General features: G+C 50.6%; 1 protein-coding gene across 1 annotated transcript; it reads left to right on the plus strand.

Moving 5' to 3' along the window:
- Positions 1-9,328: 9,328 nt before the first annotated feature.
- PIANP (PILR alpha associated neural protein) lies at positions 9,329-16,157 on the plus strand. The gene is made up of 6 exons (XM_079936493.1): positions 9,329-9,455; positions 11,615-11,674; positions 11,918-12,429; positions 13,180-13,261; positions 14,054-14,275; positions 14,588-16,157. The coding sequence occupies exons 2-6, from the start codon at positions 11,658-11,660 to the stop codon at positions 14,607-14,609; spliced, it is 855 nt and encodes a 284-aa protein (XP_079792619.1). The 5' UTR covers positions 9,329-9,455; positions 11,615-11,657; the 3' UTR covers positions 14,610-16,157.
- The last annotated feature ends 2,105 nt before the right edge of the window (positions 16,158-18,262 follow it).

The raw sequence follows: 18,262 nt of genomic DNA on the forward strand, positions 1-18,262 counted from the left end.
AATCAAGGAAGTGATTGCCATAAAAGTCAAAATACTACTGATCTACCGTGAGGAGGGAATGGTATATGTTGGAGTAAGATCACAGAGGTCCTTTTTGAATACTGGCAAGACTCTTCTAGTTGGCCTAGATGGTGGTTACATGAGTATTCCCTCTCTAAGTGTTCCCTTTATAACTGTTCAATATACTTTATGTTCTCATTGCATTTATCTTTGTGTTATATTTCACAATAAAAATTGGCTTTGAAAAGCATTTAATTCAACAACCACATGTGACAGAACTCTTAGCAAACTAGGAATAGAAGGGGGCTTCCTTAATTTGATAAAATTTCATAATAAAAAAAAAAAAAACTACGGCAAACACCATTCTTACTGGGAAAACGTTGGAAGTGTTTCCTTTAAAACCAGGAACAAAAGAAAGAAGCCAGCTATTACTGTTTGTATTCAACATTGTACTAAAGGTCCCAGCCAGCACAAGCAGAGAGAATTAAAAGCACAGCATTGGAAAGGAAAAAGCACACTGCCATCATCTGCAGATGACATGACTGTCTTTGTAGAAAATTCCAAGAGTCTATAGAAAAATTAGTATACATAAAAGAGAGCTTATTAAGGTGGTTAATAAGCTAAAATCAGTATTTAAAATCAAGTGTGTTTCTATATACCAGCAAAACGCAATTCGAAATGCAATCTTAAAAAATACCATTTACCGTAACAGAAAAGCAGTAAAGTACGTAGGAATAAGTAAAACAGAAGATGGGCATTATCTGTATGCAGAAAATGATACAAGTTCATTTGAAGACATTAACGATCTAAATAACTTGAGAGATACCCAAAATCCATGATAGGAAGTTTCAATAACAAAAAGGTATTGGGCTTCCCTGGTGGCGCAGTGGTTAAGAATCCAGCTGCCAATGCAGGGGACACGGGTTCGTGCCCCAGTCCGGGAAGATCCCACATGCCGCGGAGCGGCTGGGCCCGTGAGCCGTGGCCGCTGAGCCTGCGCGTCCGGGGCCTGTGCTCCGCAGCGGGAGGGGCCGCAGCGGTGAGAGGTCCACGTACCGCAAAAAAAAAAAAAAGTCACTGAAAGAATGAATCAATCAGGAATATGAGAAATAATTCATAATGACCCAAAGTCTTCAGTGTAAAAGTCACTTACACTGCCAGTGAATATTCACTTGATAAATTTGACCCACACCCATCATATCCTCAGGATGAAGCTGGGGCTCACTGGGGCCCAGGATTTGCACACCCTGCCTGACATGGCCCGGTTTGAATCCAATGTGCACCGTCTTCCCCTGCCACTGGGAGACACTAGGAGGAGGGCTCACTCACTGTCTTCTGACCTCGGAATGAAGGGCTGTCAGGGACAGACAAGCAGGAGGGCAGTCACTGCAGATGCTGGTCAGAACAGCAGGTTTCCTTCCGGGAGGCGAGTGTGTCAGGCTAATGATACTAATAACGCAGGGGATGAGGCGTGAGAGTCTGGAGGGGCAGGGGTGTAAGCAGAGACTTGGCTTAAAGCATTCTGCACAGGGAAGAGATCAGGGAGAGCAGGCAGATAGACCGGAAAGGCAGGTGGAGAACACAGGAGAGAATGAAGAGCTTGGAGTGGGCAGGGGTCCCAGGTGAAGTTCGCTAAGCAATAAACATTGATCATCTACTATCTGTCAGGTGCCAAGGAAGGATACAGGGTAAACAAGGCAAATGAGATCTTTGTTCTCTAGTGTCTGTGGGGCTGGGTGGGGTCAGACAATAAACAGTAAACAAATATAAGATCATTTCAGAGAGTGATGAGTTGGAAAAACAGTGAAACATACCAATGAGACAGAGTGGGTGGCTGAATGACAAGAGGGAGCCAACTAGGTGAAGATGCGGGGGGCAAAGCATTCCAGGAAGAGGGGATGAAAAGTACAGGGTGCCAAGAGGATAATTTCAGATGTTTAGAACATCAAGAAGTCTGACCTGGCACATTGCTTGAATATTGAGGAGTAAGAGCTGGAGGGCCTCTCCTAACACGGAGTTCAGATTTACTCCAAGCACAAAGAAAAGCCACTCAAATTTTTTTTTTTTTTTTTTTTTTTTTTGCGGTACGCGGGCCTCTCACTGTTGTGGCCTCTCCCGTTGCGGAGCACAGGCTCCGGACGCGCAGGCTCAGCAGCCACGGCTCACACGCCCAGCCGCTCCGCGGCATGTGGGATCTTCCCGGACTGGGGCACGAACCCGTGTCCCCTGCATCGGCAGGCGGACTCTCAACCACTGCGCCACCAGGGAAGCCCCCAGCCACTTAAATATTTTAAGCAGGCAAGAATATGATACAATTTAGATTTTCAAAACATTATTAGAGGACTACCTTCTCTTTGGTGGGGCTAATGGCGGACTCCGGGAGGGCTCACGCCAAGGATCACGTCCCAGAACTTCTGCTGCCAGTGTCCTTGTCCCCGCGGTGAGCCACAGCCACCTGCTGCCTCTGCAGGAGACCCTCCAACACTAGCAGCAGATAAGCCAACATTTCCAGTTAAAGGTGCTTATCCCCAGTGCTGAACTTTCTTTGGAGGAATCCAATCAAAGGGGCTTGGATCCACAGTCAAATCACTGCCCACAACTGGCAAAAGGTGACAGGGAGTGTGAAGAGTTCTCCTGTTTTGAAAGGAATCTCAAGAAAGAATGGCTGAACTAAAAACCAAGCTGACATGAAAAGTGGGGCCAGGAGGAGGGATAGCGACAGGACATTCTAGAGCCTCCTAGGGGCTCTTATCAGGAATAGATGCATTAGAGAGCAGACAGCAGAAGCAAGAAGAACAATAATCCTGCAGCCTGTGGAACAAAAGCCACATTCACAGAAACATAGACAACATGAAAAGGCAGAGGGCTATGTACCAGATGAAGGAACAAGATAAAACCCCAGAAAAACAACTAAATGAAGTGGAGATGGGCAACCTTCCAGAAACAGAATTCAGAATAATGATAGTGAAGATGATCCAGGACCTCGGAAAAAGAATGGAGGCAAAGATCGAGGAGATGCAAGAAATGTTTAACAAAGACTAGAAGAATTAAAGAACAAACAAACAGAGATGAACAATACAGTAACTGAAATGAAAACTACACTGGAAGGAATCAATAGCAGAATAACTGAGGCAGAAGAACGGATAAGAGACCTGGAAGACAGAATGGTGGAATTCACTGCTGTGGAACGGAATAAAGAGAAAAGAATGAAAAGAAATGAAGACAGCCTAAGAGACCTCTGGGACAATATTAAATGCAACAGCATTCACATTATAGGGGTCCCAGAAGGAGAAGAGAGAGAGAAAGGACCCGAGAAAATATTTGAAGAGATTATAGTTGAAAACTTCCCTAACATGGGAAAGGAAATAGCCACCCAAGTCCAGGAAGCGCAGAGAGTCCATACAGGATAAACCCAAGGAGAAACATGCCGAGTCACATAGTACTCAAATTAGCAAAAATTAAAGACAAAGAAAAATTATTGAAAGCAGCAAGGGAAAAACGACAAATAACATACAAGGGAACTCCCGTAAGGTTAACAGCTGATTTCTCAGCAGAAACTCTGCAAGCCAGAAGGGAGTGGCATAACATATTTAAAGTGATGAAAGGGAAGAACCTACAACCAAGATTACTCTACCCCGGCAAGAATCTCATTCAGATTCGATGGAGAAATCAAAAGCTTTACAGACAAGCAAAAGCTAAGAGAATTCAGCACCACCAAACCAGCTCTACAACAAATGCTAAAGGAACTTCTCTAAGTAGGAAACACAAGAGAAGAAAAGGACCTACAAAAACAAACCCAAAACAATTAAGAAAATGGTCATAGGAACATACATATCGATAATTACCTTAAACGTGATGGAATAAATGCTCCAACCAAAAGACACAGGCTTGCTGAATGGATACAAAAACAAGACCCATATATATGCTGTCTACAAGAGACCCACTTCAGACCTAGGGACACATACACACTGAAAGTGAGGGGATGGAAAAAGATATTCCATGCAAATGGAAATGAGAAGAAAGCTGGAGTAGCAATACTCATATCAGATAAAATAGACTTTAAAATAAAGACTGTTACAAGAGATAAGGAAGGACGTTACATAATGATCAAGGGATCAATCCAAGAAGAAGATATAACAATTATAAATATATATGCACCCAACATAGGAGCACCTCAATACATAAGGCAACCGCTAACAGCTATAAAAGAGGAAATTGACAGTAACACAATAATAGTGGGGGACTTTAACACCTCACTTACATCAATGGACAGATCATCCAAACAGGAAATTGATAAGGAAACACAAGCTTTAAATGATACAATAGACCAGATAGATTTAATTAATATTTATAGGATATTCCATCCAAAAACAGCAGATTAAACTTTCTTCTCAAGTGCGCATGGAACATTCTCCAGGATAGATCACATCTTGGGTCACAAATCAAGGCTCAGTAAATTTAAGAAAATTGAAATCATACCAAGCATCTTCTCTGATCACAACGCTATGAGATTAGAAATCAATTACAGGGAAAAAAACGTAAAAAACACAAACACATGAAGGCTAAACAATATGTTACTAAATAACCAAGAGATCACTGAAGAAATCAAAGAGGAAATCAAAAAATACCTAGAGACAAATGACAATGAAAACACGACGATCCAAAACCTATGGGATACAGCAAAAGCAGTTCTAAGAGGAAAGTTTAAAGCTATCCAAGCCTACCTCAAGAAACAAGAAAAATCTCAAATAAACAACCTAACCTTACACCTAAAGGAACTAGAGAAAGAAGAACAAACAAAACCCAAAGTTACCAGAAGGAAAGAAGTCATAAAGATCAGAACAGAAATAAATGAAATAGAAACAAAGAAAACAATAGCAAAGATCAATAAAACTAAAAGCTGGTTCTTTGAGAAGATAAACAAAATTGATAAACCATCAGCCAGACTCATCAAGAAAAAGAGGGAGAAGACTCAAATCAATAAAATTAGAAATGAAAAAGGAGAAGTTACAACAGAAACTGCAGAAATACAAAGCGTCCTAAGAGACTAATACAAGCAACTCTATGACATAAAATGGACAACTTGGAGGAAATGGACAAATTCTTAGAAAGGTATAACCTTCTAAGACTGAACCAGGAAGAAAGAGAAAATATGAACACACCAACCACAAGTAATGAAATTGAAACTGTGATTAAAAATCTTCCAACAAACAGAAGTCCAGGACCAGATGGCTTCACAGGCGAATTCTATCAAACATTTAGAGAAGAGCTAACGCCCCTCCTTCTCGAACTCTTCCAAAAAATTGCAGAGGAAGGAACACTTCCAAACTCATTCTATGAGGCCACCATCACCTTGATACCAAAACCAGAAAAAGATATTACAAAAAAAGAAAATTACAGACCAATTATCACAGATGAATATAGATGCAAAAATCCTCAACAAAATACTAGCAAACAGAATCCAACAACACATTAAAAGGATCATACACCATGATCAAGTGGGATTTATCCGAGGGATGCAAGGATTCTTCAATATATGCAAATCAATCAATGTGATACACCATATTAAAAAGTTGAAGAATAAAAACTATATGATCATCACAATAGATGCAGAAAAAGCTTCTGACAAAATTCAACACCGCTTTATGATAAAAACTCTTCAGAAAATGGGCATAGGGGGAACCTACCTCAACATAATAAAGGCCATATACGACAAACCCACAGCAAACATCATTCTCAATGGTGAAAAACTGAAAGCATTTCCCCTAAGATCAGGAACAAGACAATGATATCCACTCTCACCACTATTATTCAACATAGTTTTGGAAGTCCTAGCCATGGCAATCAGAGAAGAAAAAGAAATAAAAGGAATCCAAATTGGAAAAGAAGAAGGAAAACTGTCACTGTTTGCAGATGACATGATATTATACATAGAGAATCCTAAAGATGCCACCAGAAAACTACTAGAGCTAATCAATGAATTTGGTAAAGTTGCAGGATACACAATTAATGCACAGAAATCTTTTGCATTCCTATACACTAATGATGAAAAATCTGAAAGAGAAATTAAGGAAACACTCCCATTTACCACTGCAACAAAAAGAATAAAATACCTAGGAATAAGCCTACCTAGGGAGACAAAAGACCTGTATGCAGAAAACTATAAGACACTGATGAAAGAAATTAAAGATGATACAAACAGACGGAGAGATATACCATGTTCTTGGGTTGGAAGAATCAACACTGTGAAAATGACTATACTACCCAAAGCAATCTACAGATTCAATGCAATCCCTATCAAATTAGCAACGGCATTTTTTACAGAACTAGAGCAAAAAATCTTAAAATTTGTTTGGAGACCCAAAAGACCCTGAATAGCCAAAGCAGTCTTGAGGGAAAAAAATGGAGCTGGAGGAATCAGACTCCCTGACTTCAGACTATACTATAGAGCTACAGTAATCAAGACAATATGGTGCTGGCACAAAAACAGAAATACAGATCAATGGAGCAGGATAGAAAGCCCAGAGATAAACCCATGCACCTATGGCCAACTAATCTATGACAAAGGAGGCAAGGATATACAATGGAGAAAAGACAGTCTCTTCAATAAGTGATGCTGGGAAAACTGGACAGATACATGTAAAAGAATGAAATTAGAACACTCCCTAACATGATACACAAAAATAAACTCTAAATGGATTAGAGACCTAAATGTAAGACCAGACAGTATAAAACTCTTAGAGGAAAACATAGAAAGAACACTCTTTGACATAAATCACAGCAAGATCTTTTTGGATCCACCTCCTTGAGTAATGGAAATAAAAACAAAAATAAACAAATGGGACCTAACGAAACTTAAAAGCTTTTGCACAGCAAAGGAAGCCATTAACAAGACCAAAAGACAACCCTCAGAATGGGAGAAAAGATTTGCAAATGAATCAACAGACAAAGGATTAATCTCCAAAATATATAAACAGCTCATGTAGCTCAATATTAAAAAAAACAAACAACCCAATCCAAAAATGGGCAGAAGACCTAATAGACATTTCTCCAAAGAAGACATACAGATGCCCAAGAAGCACATGAAAAGCTGCTCAACATCACTAATTATTAGAGAAATGCAAATCAAAACTACAATGAGGTATCACCTCACACCAGTTAAAATGGGCATCATCAGAAAATCTACAAACAACAAATGCTGGAGAGGGTGTGGAGAAAAGGGAACCCTCCTGCATTGTTGGTGGGAATGTAAATTGATACAGACACTATGGAGAACAGTATGGAGGTTCCTTAAAAAACTAAAAATAGAATTACCATATGACCCAGCAATCCCACTACTGGGCATATACCCAGAGAAAACCATAATTCAAAAAGACACATGCACCCCAATGTTCACTGCAGCACTATTTACAATAGCCAGGACATGGAAGCAACCTAAATGCCCATCGACAGAGGAATGGATAAAGAAGATGTGGTACATATACACAATGGAATATTACTCAGCCATAAAAAGGAACGAAATTGGGTCATTAGTAGAGACGTGGATGAATCTAGAGACTGTCATACAGAGTGAAGTAAGTCAGAAAGAGAAAAACAAATATCGTATATTAATGCATATATGTGGAACCTAGAAAAATGGTACAGATGAACCGGTTTGCAGGGCAGAAATTGAGACACAGATGTGGAGAACAAACATGTGGACATCAAGCGGGGAAAGCGGCGGGGGGTTGGGGGTGGTGGTGGTGGGATGAATTGGGAGATTGGGATTGACATATATGCACTAATATGTATAAAATGGATAACTAATAAGAACCTGCTGTATAAAAAAATTACTAGATATTGTGAAGACTAGTTTGTAAAGGGCAAGGGCAGAAGCAACAAGATTATAGCAAGATTATAACAATGATGGAGAGAAGGAGATGAATTCAGGACATGTTTTAGATGCAGAGCTCACGGGACTTGCTGATGAATTAGATACACGGTGGGAATCAGTGAGAAAAGGGAAAGGGAGGAAGGATGTTTCCTAGGTTTTTCGCCTGAACAAGCAGAAGCCATCATACCCCTGGATGGGGAACACTACTGGGAGAGGGATGGATTGGCGGGGGGCGGGGGGCAGCAGTGGTAATTCGAGACATCTATTTGAGCCATAGGAGCTTTATATGGCTTTAGGCATCCAAGTGGAGATGTCAAGTAGGCTGTTGGATAAACGAGTCTGGAGCGCTGGATATAAATTTAGGACTTGCTGACATTTACATAGTATTTAAGCCCTGGGACTGGATGACATCACTGGACCGAGAATGTGGAACGAGAAGGGGGCCAAGGACTAAGCCCTAGCAAGTTCCCACATTTAGAGGGCAGGCAGAAGACGGAGAAGGAAAAGCCAGGGAGGATGAAGGAAATTAGAAGAGTGTACTGTCCTAGAAGTGCAACTCAAGTAAAACAGGGTAACCTGAAGGGGGGGCGGGTAGGACAGGATGAGAGTGGGGGCAGGGGAAGCCCATTTAGATAGAGAGGTTAGGGAAGGCCTCGCAGAGGAGGTGACATTGGATCTAACTGAAATTTTAATGAAATGAGTGAATCATTGTGAAAAGCCAGGGTAAAACATTCCAGGCAGTGGGAACAGCAAATGCAAAGGCCCTGTGGCAGGTTAAGCCCTTCTAACTACAGTAACATAGATCAGGTCCAGTGTGGCAGAGGCATGAAGAGTGTTAGGAGGGGCGGGGCCAGGTTATACAGGGCCCTGTAAGTCACGGTGAGGAGTTTGATACTCTGAGCGCAAGAAAAGCTGAGTAATGCAACTCGGTCTACCTATTTTAAAGATCGTTTGGTTTGCTTCGGGGAGAATGCATTGCAGCAGGACCAGAATGGAATCAGGGGATCAAGCTGTTGGGATAATCCAAGGTCTCCACTCCCACCCTGACCCCGACCTCATCCCCAGCACTCAGCACTCTCCAGCTGGGGCGAAACAGAGTTGGGGTCACAGAGCTTTGGGTGACTCAGAATCTCAGAGGTTGACCGGGGCAACCAACGGTGTTCATGGAGGTGGGGTGAAGGGTGGAGAAGCCCACCACCGGAACCCGGGGAATCGGACGGTGCTCACCCTCTGCTGCCCTCTCGCATTCTGCACCTGGGTCGCAGCCGGGCGCGGCTCCCCAGGCGCGGCAGCGGGAGGGTTAAACCATGCGGGAGGGGGAGAGGCGGAGACCAAGCGCTCCGAGCTGCCGCGCCGAGCCCCGCCGGGCCGAGCGCAGCCCGAGCCGAGCCGAGCCGAGCCGAGCCGAGCATCTCCCGCCGCCGCCGCCCCGCGCCCCGGGCGCCCGCCCCCACCCTCTACAGCACCCCGCTGCCCTCAGAATCCCCCGACCATGCCCAGTGCCCCACACGCTCGCGCGACCCCCCAGCCCGGCGCAGCCCCGAGCTCCCGCAGCCATCGCGCCGCCGCGCCAGGCATGCAGGTGAGCGAGAGGAACCCCCACGCCCCCGCCCGAGGGAGCCCGGCCCTGCCCTCCCCGACTCCGCGCCTTTCGCCCCCCGCCCCTCCAGGCGCGGTCCCTCGCCCGGCTCGAGCCTCCAGCGCATAAGCGCGCCTTCCCCACCACGCTTTCCTTCGCTCCGCGGGTCCCGACTCCATCCTGCCCTCCTGGCGCAGCGGTCGCCGTCCCCGCCGCTGCCTTCCTCCCGCCTTGGGCTCAGCCCCCGGCTCCTTGCATCCTCCATCCTCGGCTTCCCTTTCTGCTCTCGGCGCTCCCGCCCGAGGAGACCCCTCGCCTACCTCCTGGTCCTCGTCCCCCGCCCCCCTTATCGCTTTCCAGCCCTGTCCAGGGAGCGTGGGCCTGTGGGAGGGGTGGGCTCGCGGCCGCGCTGGGGATGGGGCCCGGTTCCCCCAGCCCGAGGCTCCCGCCCCACCCCCAGCTCGTCTCCTGCGCACAACAGGTCGGTGAGGAGCGAGGGGAGGGTGGGGTGGCGCGCCAGCCAGGGGACTTGGGGCTTCCTGGACGGGGTGACTAAGGGGTGCGGGGTCCGGGGACTGGAGATGACGTTGGTTGGGGAGGTGGGATGCACAGGCGGAGAGGCGAGTGGGTCCTGGAGTCAGCTGGCCACAGACGTCCCTGGAAGCCCTTTTCCCCTCCCCTGGCTCACACGCCTTCCTCTGTCCCTGCAGCATCGTTCTTTTCCCGGTTCCGTCTCCCTTCTTCCCACCTGGGCCCCATCCCTGCCTCTCTCCGTAGCTCCGTATCCCTTTCCGTTGGAAGAAACAATTTCCATCTCCTCCATCTTTGCTGTTCCCGTTTTCCGTCCCCCGTCCCTTCCTTGTCTCGTGTTGTCCTCAGTACCATGTTCTCTCCTTTCCCCCTTCCTTCCTCCCCATCCCTGGTCCCCTCCATCCCTCTTCTCCCTTCCCCTTCCACGATCTCCACTTCCCATCCTGCCTGGACCTTTCCTTCCTCCTCCTCCTGCCCTTCCTCCTTCTTCCCCGCTCCTGTGACCGCTTCACCCTCTCAGCTTCCCTCCCTGACCTTTACTCCCCTCCTCAGCATCCTCCAGCTGCCGATCTCCTCTGCGCCCCCCAGTCCATTCCTTCAGGACTAGCCCCCTTCATCTGCTTCCTCTTCACCTTTCTCTTCCCTTCTCACGCCTCACCAGCCTTCCCTGTCTCAGGCCATCATGCCTTCACATCTCTCCCCACAGCCCACTTCCCCAATCCCTTCCCCAGACTCTCCCACCTACTCCCCTGTTATTCTCTGAGAGGGTTTAATGTCCAGATTTAGACCCAGAATCCAGAGGACACCAAGTGTCATATCCTCATTCACTGGGGAGCCTGCTGCCGCCGCCTGGATCCACCACCCTCAGCTCTGAGAACGTGTCCTCCTCTTTCAAAACCATCCATCCCGATTCTCCCAGGACTCTTTACCCAGGAGAGCTACATTTGAGGGGGTGGCCTCTCCCCAACTCCACCTCCCCTCAGAGGGCACCTATGCATTTGGATGATGGAACATTGAGCAAATATTATATTCTGTAGTTTTCCTCCCGCCCACCTCCTCTCTCTTTCCTTCCATCCCTCCATCTCCTGTTCCCCTGCTCCTGAAGACGAGATTCCTGGGGCCATTCAATCATAAGAGAAAGGCCTCAGACAACAAGTGGGGTGGGCAGGCGGGGATGCTCCCCCGTGCAACCACACACGTTCACACACTCACTCAGATTGACTTCCTCTTCCCTCCCCCACTCAGACTCCCTCCCTCCCTCGGTAGGTGCTCAAGGAATCACAAGGTTCTTGGCTCTAAATTAAGATCTAAGAAAAGCTAGGAGCTGTGGGCAGAGGAAGTGAGACGGAAGGAAGCCAGAGAAGTGAGAGTAGACCCTTGGGGGGGGAGGTAACAGGGGCCTGGGAAGTTGTGTAGATAGGGGCTGGGGACTAGACAGGGGACCACTCTGGGGGTTCCCCTCCCCGCTCCCCACCCCCCGCAAGAGGATGCTAGGCAGCCGTGGCTCCTGAGTGGCAGCAGCATAGCTGGCCGCCACAGCTGGGAGGGGAGATGGAGGTGAGTTGGTGGATGAATGAGCTGGGGAAGTACTCAGGGCAGGGTTGGGATGTGACGACCCCTCTCTCCCCCAGTAAAGGCTGAAAATCTGGGTCATCTCTGAGGAAGATCTCGGACATGGAGTCCAGAATGTGGTAAGTCTGGCCCAGCAGGGGAAGCTTGGAAGCCACTTTCCGTGGGGTCTTGGCCCTTTCCCTCCTAGGCCCACCCGGGGCCTTCCATCCTGAGGGCTAGACCCTAGGAAGATGGGAAATGAGACCAGTCTTCCCAAGGCCCACCTACTTTTTGCACAGAGTCTTGGAGGGAGGCGGCCTGTCCTCTGCACACATAAGCCCAAGATGGCCTTGGTTTCATCCGCTCTCTCTCCCTTCCCGCAGGCCTGCGCTGCTGCTGTCCCATCTCCTCCCTCTCTGGCCACTGCTGTTGCTGCCCCTCCCACCGCTTGCCCAAGGTTCCTCCTCCTCCCCTCGGACCCCACCAGCCCCAGCCCGGCCCCCCTGTGCCCGGGGAGGGCCCTCAGCCCCACGCCATGTGTGCGTGTGGGAGCGAGCACCTCCACCAAGCCGCTCCCCGCGGGTCCCAAGATCACGTCGGCAAGTCCTGCCGGGCACCTCGCCCCCGGCCACCCCATCAGGCTTTGAAGAGGGGCCACCCTCATCCCAGTACCCCTGGGCTATTGTGTGGGGTCCTACAGTGTCTCGAGAGGATGGGGGGGACCCCAACTCTGCCAATCCTGGATTTCTGCCCCTGGACTATGGTTTCGCAGCCCCGCATGGGCTGGCCACCCCACACCCCAACTCAGACTCCATGCGGGGTGATGGAGATGGGCTTAGCCTTGGAGAAGCACCCGCCACCCTGCGGCCAGTCCTGTTCGGGGGCCGCGGGGAAGGTGAGTGGGAGTCGGGGAGGTTGGTAGGGATTTGGGGGTGGGGAGGCTGGCTGAAGACTCTAAAGGAAGCAACAGAGGTCCTCCTGCCTGTTAGCTCCTTCCACAAATGTGTCAGGCACTAACGCTGGCACAGGAGGCCGAGACCAAGATGCATCTGAGCCTCAGAGGAGCTCAGGTCCACTGGAGAAGACAGATGTGTAAACACTCGGGGATGAGTCAACGTAATACATTCTCTAGTGGAGGTGTGCACAGCATGTTGTTAGGCAGAGAGAGAAGGGAGAGACTACTTCTGCCTGGGGATCAGGACACCCTCCAAGAACTGACATTTAAGCGGGACCTTGGAAACAGTGGGAGTATTCCAGGCAGAGGAAATGAACGAGCCCTTAAGGGTGACATCTCGGCTCGGGGAGCGCTGAGACGGGGCCAGTGGTCTGGGGGTGGGGCCAGGGTGGAGATGGACGTTTCCAGCCCCTAGTTTCTGTGCAGAGAGAGAAGATCTCTGTGACCTTGGAACCTCCTCCTCATCCCATATATATAGAAGATTTGGGGAAGTGGAGAAAAAGGATTTGGGAGGAAAAGAGCTGAAAACTCTGTGGAAAGCCGATGATAAAAATAAAGTGGGGAGGCTCCAGAGAAGCAGAAAGAGTTGGGCAATGTGGCTTCAAACGGCAACGCTCCAACCCAATCTCCAGCCTCTCTCAGCTCCCTCCACCTCAAGCCTCCCTAAAAATTTCTCCCTACCCCAAGCAGGTGTGGACCCTCAGCTCTACGTCACAATTACCATCTCCGTCATCATTGTTCTCGTGGCCACTGGCATCATCTTCAAGTTCTGGTAAGCTGGGGTGGGGGGAGGAGATGCTGGCATCCCCATCAATGTTTGGCTACCTTTGGCTGGAAGGAGGGAAGGAGCCAGGGCGGCGGTTTTGCTGGCGGTGGGATAGGAAGTGGTGGGTTAGGGCAAGACTTTGGGAAAAGGTAGGAAGGATTCGGGTGGGGGAAGCTCTGAGAAATGAGTGCAGATCCCTTCTGGGGAAACACAAGGGTGATGGGAGAGGGGGGGAGTCATTTGTGTGCACTGGGGTTTGGTGGCCAGCCCTTGTCCCCGTATCCTGCACGACCCATTCTGCAGAGCCCCTTCTTAAGGCTGCCTGGGGAGGAGGGAGAAAAATCTGAGCTTCCTTTGCACATACTTCATATCGGGTCGCTCAGTCCTTCCCACTTGACTGCAAGAATCATTAGACTCAGGCGTCCAGGTCATTAGCTGACTTTGAACTAGAACTAAAGCTGCCAGGCGCCTGCTGCGGAGGTTTGAAATGGCTCTGCTGGGTATGCGTGGGGGAGAGGCGGTTCTGGGGGACTCTGTGTGTCTGTGGGGAGGAGCTACTCATTCTGTGGATCTGAACCAGGCGAGAGGGTGGCTTAGATTCCCGAGCCCCCTGGCGGGGAGAGGAAGTGGTTTTGTGGACGCGGTCTCAGGACACGGGGCTTAGGGACCTGTTAGAGGCTGGTTTCTCTGCCGTAGGATGTTGCGGGTGCCTGAGGGAGGCTAGGGGTGGCCAGCGCTGGAAGCCCAGGTTGGGGGCTTCCTGAGTGTGTGAGAACCTCTTTCCTTCCGGGGCACCAGCTGGGACCGTAGCCAGAAGCGGCGCAGGCCCTCTGGGCAGCAAGGTGCCCTGAGGCAGGAGGAGAGCCAGCAGCCCTTGACAGACCTGTCCCCAGCCGGGGTCACTGTGCTGGGGGCCTTCGGGGACTCGCCCACCCCCACCCCTGACCACGAGGAGCCCCGAGGGGGACCCCGGCCTGGGATGCCCCAGCCCAAGGGGGCTCCAGCCTTCCAGCTGAACCGGTGAGGGCAGGGCAGAGGGCTGGGAGGGTGGGCAGGGGAGGCACCTCGGGGCTGCGACTGTGGGATTGGGGCGCTCCCTCCCGGGCGGGTGGAAAGGAGGCAGACCTGCCCCCCCACCCCGGGAGACTGGACCCCTCCTCGCCGGGGCACCCTTCCATCTCCCGCTGTCTGTGGATCTGCGTCCTGTTCTCATGCTGCCATTTAACTCCAACTCTGCCCTCCTAAACTTGATCCCTTTTATTTCTTGGACTGCCCTCTCGATTCTGGCCTGCCTCTTGGTTCCTGACGGTGCCCTTTCCCTTTTCCTCTCAGGATTCCCTTGGTGAATCTGTGATCCCCCCCAAGCCTGGGCTGCCACCAAGCAGGGGGCCAAGGGGCCGGCACAGCCCCCATCCCGCTGAGGGCAGGGCGGCCGTGGGCGCCTCGGAACACTCGCTAGCCCGCGGGTGAGCGCACCTGCTCAGCCTCCTTTAGGTGGGGGCCTCACATATCTGTGGCTTTTGGCCCCCGGCCCCGCCCTGGCACACTCACATGAGAGCCTTGCACACTCACCTCTCCCCTCACGAGCCACTGCACACACTCATGCTCTTGTACGGCCAGTCTCCCTAGCCACGTCTCCCCCCTCCGCGGATCCCTCGCGTCCTCCCTTTCGTCTCACACTGTTCCCTTTCTCTTCTCCCCCGTCCCACCCATCGCTCAGTGGCCCGTCACTCAGAGGTCAGTGGGTGACTCCCGTGGACTCTCGTGTGCATGTCGCGGCCCCGCGCCGTGGCGTTGTGTGTCATGCTCACACTCTCGCCTCACGAACACTCACTGATTGAGTTTCTGTGGCCCCTGCATGCTGCCCCGGAGGTGGGTGGGAGGTGAGCTGGGGGCTCCATGGGCCTCCATCTGTCGCGGTCCCATCCCGCTCCGCGTCACGTGTTTCGCTGTCTCCCCCATCCCGCTCTGAGGGCTCCCTGTGGGAATGGGAGTACTGAGGGCGCAAACTCCCACCCCCTCCACTGCTAAATTCTGTTGTCTGGGAGATGGCTTTTGGGGAGTCACCCGCTGCACTACATGAGAAAGGGGCTCCCATGTGCCCTCCCCTGCTTCCCAAGTCCTTCTGTCTCGTCTGTCCTGGCTGTCTGTGTGTGTCACTCTGGAATTCAGAGCCCCCTGAGCCAGTCCTCCACTTGCCGGCCTCCCTGAGGGCCTCCGTAACTCCACCTAGGCTGCCAGGGACCGGAGCCAGCTGGTTCAAGGCCATCGGGAGCTCTGCCTCCCAATCCGCCCCTCCCTCCCTCCCTCCCTCCTTGGTTCCTCCACTCTCCCTCCTTTTGCACCGCCCCCCCCTCAGGTTTGTCCTGACTTCTCATGGCTTTCCCACCTTCCTTCCTACTTCCCTCTCTTACCTGGCTCCTATGCTGTGATATATATTTTTGTATTATCTCTTTCTTCTTGTGGTGATAATCTTGAATTCTTGTGGGATGTAAGTTTCAAAATTTTCAAATAAAGCCTTTGCAAGATACCTGAGTCCCCTGGTTCTGCCTTATGAGCCCCACAGAGAGAAGAGGAGGAGGGGCGATGGGCAGCTAAGAGGGAAGAAAAGAAGGATGGGGGGGGAGTGCGGGTAACCCCTCCGGACCCGATGTGACCTGGCCTGCTCTGACCCGGGGTTGGGATTCGGGGGCTTTGACTCGGGATGGAATGGAAGGAAGAGACTCTGAAGGGGGCAGTCTTGACAAGGAGCAGCCGGAGCAAGAGAGAAACCGGAAGAGTGGTTTGTTAATTGCTAGAGAAGGTCAAGAGAGACCACGAAAAAGGAGGTAGAAGAAAAGGGAAACTTACGTAGAAGCACAGGCGACGGCGCAAGCAAGAAAAGGAAGAGGAGAGCGCGGATAGACACGTGGAGGTTGAAGGGCAAAAGGAGAAGGAAAAATGGAGCAACGGGCAAGCGGTGAGAGGGAGCCGCAGTAGAGAGGCTGGCTGCCCTGCTTGCTTTATTTGCAGCCTTGCTCCCTAACCCGCCCCCGCCCACAGCTGCCCCCAGAAGCCCCGCGGTTAGCTCTCGTTAGCTTTCCCCGCTCTGCCCTCTCTGAGAGGCACTGCTGGGGTGTGGGCGTGGAATCGAGGGGTGCGTTTGGAGGAGGGAAAGCAGGCTGCCCAGCTGGGATCAGTCACCTCTGAGCCCCCAGCTCTAGGTCTGGCTCTCGTAACAGCCCTGCAAAAACCCACACGGCAGCCTCTCAGCTGTTGCTAGGTTCCGTTGCCATGGTAACCACCCAGGTCCCATTTCTCCCCCCACCCCCATCTGTGCCCCACTTGCTCCCTGGAAATGGGGGCGCTCCAGGGAGGAGAGGAGACGGTCACGTGCAAGAGGGGGGCTGCCCTGGCCTGTGTTGGCCTCCATGTGTTTATTTCTGCAGTTAGAATCAGGAATGTCCATGCATCTGTAGGTGGGTGCTGTAGGGGTTGGGGCGCTTTACTGTGTACTCAAGTGAAGTGTGGCTGAGTCCACGAAGCACACAACAGTGAGCGAGGTGGAGGGAGTGTATTTCTCAGGATCAGAGCTGTTTGTGGGTTCGGGTCATCAGACTCCCTAAGAAAAAGAAGAAAGAAGCAGACCCGGGCCAAGGAGTGATGAACCAGCTAAAAGCAGAGGTGCGAGGCAAACACGCTGCTGAGGCGGGCTCAGCGTCAACCCAGTGGGACCTGAAGAGACCCCAGCCTGAAGCTGGTGGAAGGGAGAGGGCTGGATGAGACCTGAGAGTGCAGGAAGAGGTGCTGCTGGGATGGGCTGGAGGCAGTGAGGGACGGACCTGAGGACGAGGGGGAGGAGACTGACGGGAGAGGAAGCCTCATTGCCCTTTCCCTTCCTTCCCCACAGGAATCTAGTCCTTGTCAGGTGGGGGTTGGGGGGAAGAGGAGGCGCAGAAGGGGAAGAGCTGAAGTGCCCGGACAGCACATGTCTCTTATCACCTTCCTCTTCAGAGGGACGGTGTGACCCCAGGGCTCATCCATTTCAAAAGGCACACATGAAGGTCCCTAATGAAGAGGGACTTAATTATCACCTGATTAGACTGCTGTTTCCCTAAATTTAAATAAATTAAAATACACCAGCAAGACACAGGAAATTCTTACCTGTTCCTTCTCCCTAAATGCCCTCCTTCCCCATGGAAAGTCAGATGGCAGGGAGAGACAGAGGAGAAAGATGTCCGAGTCTTCTGAGTTGTCCTAAAGGAATGATCCCAAACTAAATCCCATTGTTATGCTAACCAGGAAGAGTCAGGAGGCCCTGGGGAAGGATCCTAACTTTATCTCATGTAGTGTTGAAACTGAAACTATGGGGCCTCGGGAGGTCCTCAGAAGGCTCCAGGTGGCAAAGGAGTCACTGCTTAGTCACAGACCAAGAACACAAACAGTGGCCACACTACCCCTTTGCTTCCTGGAGGCCACCCATCACTACTGGGACCAGCATCTCTCATCTGTATGCTTTCTTTGCCTCCTGAGCTGTGCATCAAATGACTAAGCCAGGCTTCTCTTAAGCATTTTTCTGGAATGCTTACCATTGTGGCTCAGACCAAACCAGGGAGTGGGGAAGCCCCCAGGAGGAGGGATCTCCCAGGCAGAGCTCAGGGTGTGGAAGTGATTCAAGATGGAAACAGAGTGCCAGCTGGAAAACCCCAGGCTAAAATTAACAGCCCTCCTCCCCCTACGCCCCACATTTATCTCTCTAAAGCTTTTCTCTAAGGAGTTCAAAGCACTAAAACTTGCTTCTTATAGCAAGGGCAGCAGCAGGGTTGACAATTGGAGACACCGAGGCCCGGGGGGGTGCCAGTTATTGTAAATAGGAGAACAGAAAGAGAACCAGAACTTATAGTGATTACCACCATTTTGCTCCCACTTTTCTATCTCTGCCCCCAAAGTCAAGGTTTCTCAAATCATCGATCTCTAACCCATACAGCAACGACGTCTGGTCACATCTGCGCCCTTAAGACCCTTATC

The sequence above is a fragment of the Stenella coeruleoalba genome (genome assembly GCF_951394435.1).
Source record: "Stenella coeruleoalba genome assembly, chromosome: 11".
In the NCBI taxonomy this organism is placed as follows: domain Eukaryota; kingdom Metazoa; phylum Chordata; class Mammalia; order Artiodactyla; family Delphinidae; genus Stenella; species Stenella coeruleoalba.

Excerpts from the sequence above, each read along its gene's own strand:
- PIANP (XM_079936493.1), top strand. Across the intron at positions 13,262-14,053 it reads GGCATCATCTTCAAGTTCTG|CTGGGACCGTAGCCAGAAGC; the intron begins GTAAGCTGGGGT and ends CCGGGGCACCAG. Across the intron at positions 14,276-14,587 it reads CCAGCCTTCCAGCTGAACCG|GATTCCCTTGGTGAATCTGT; the intron begins GTGAGGGCAGGG and ends TTTTCCTCTCAG.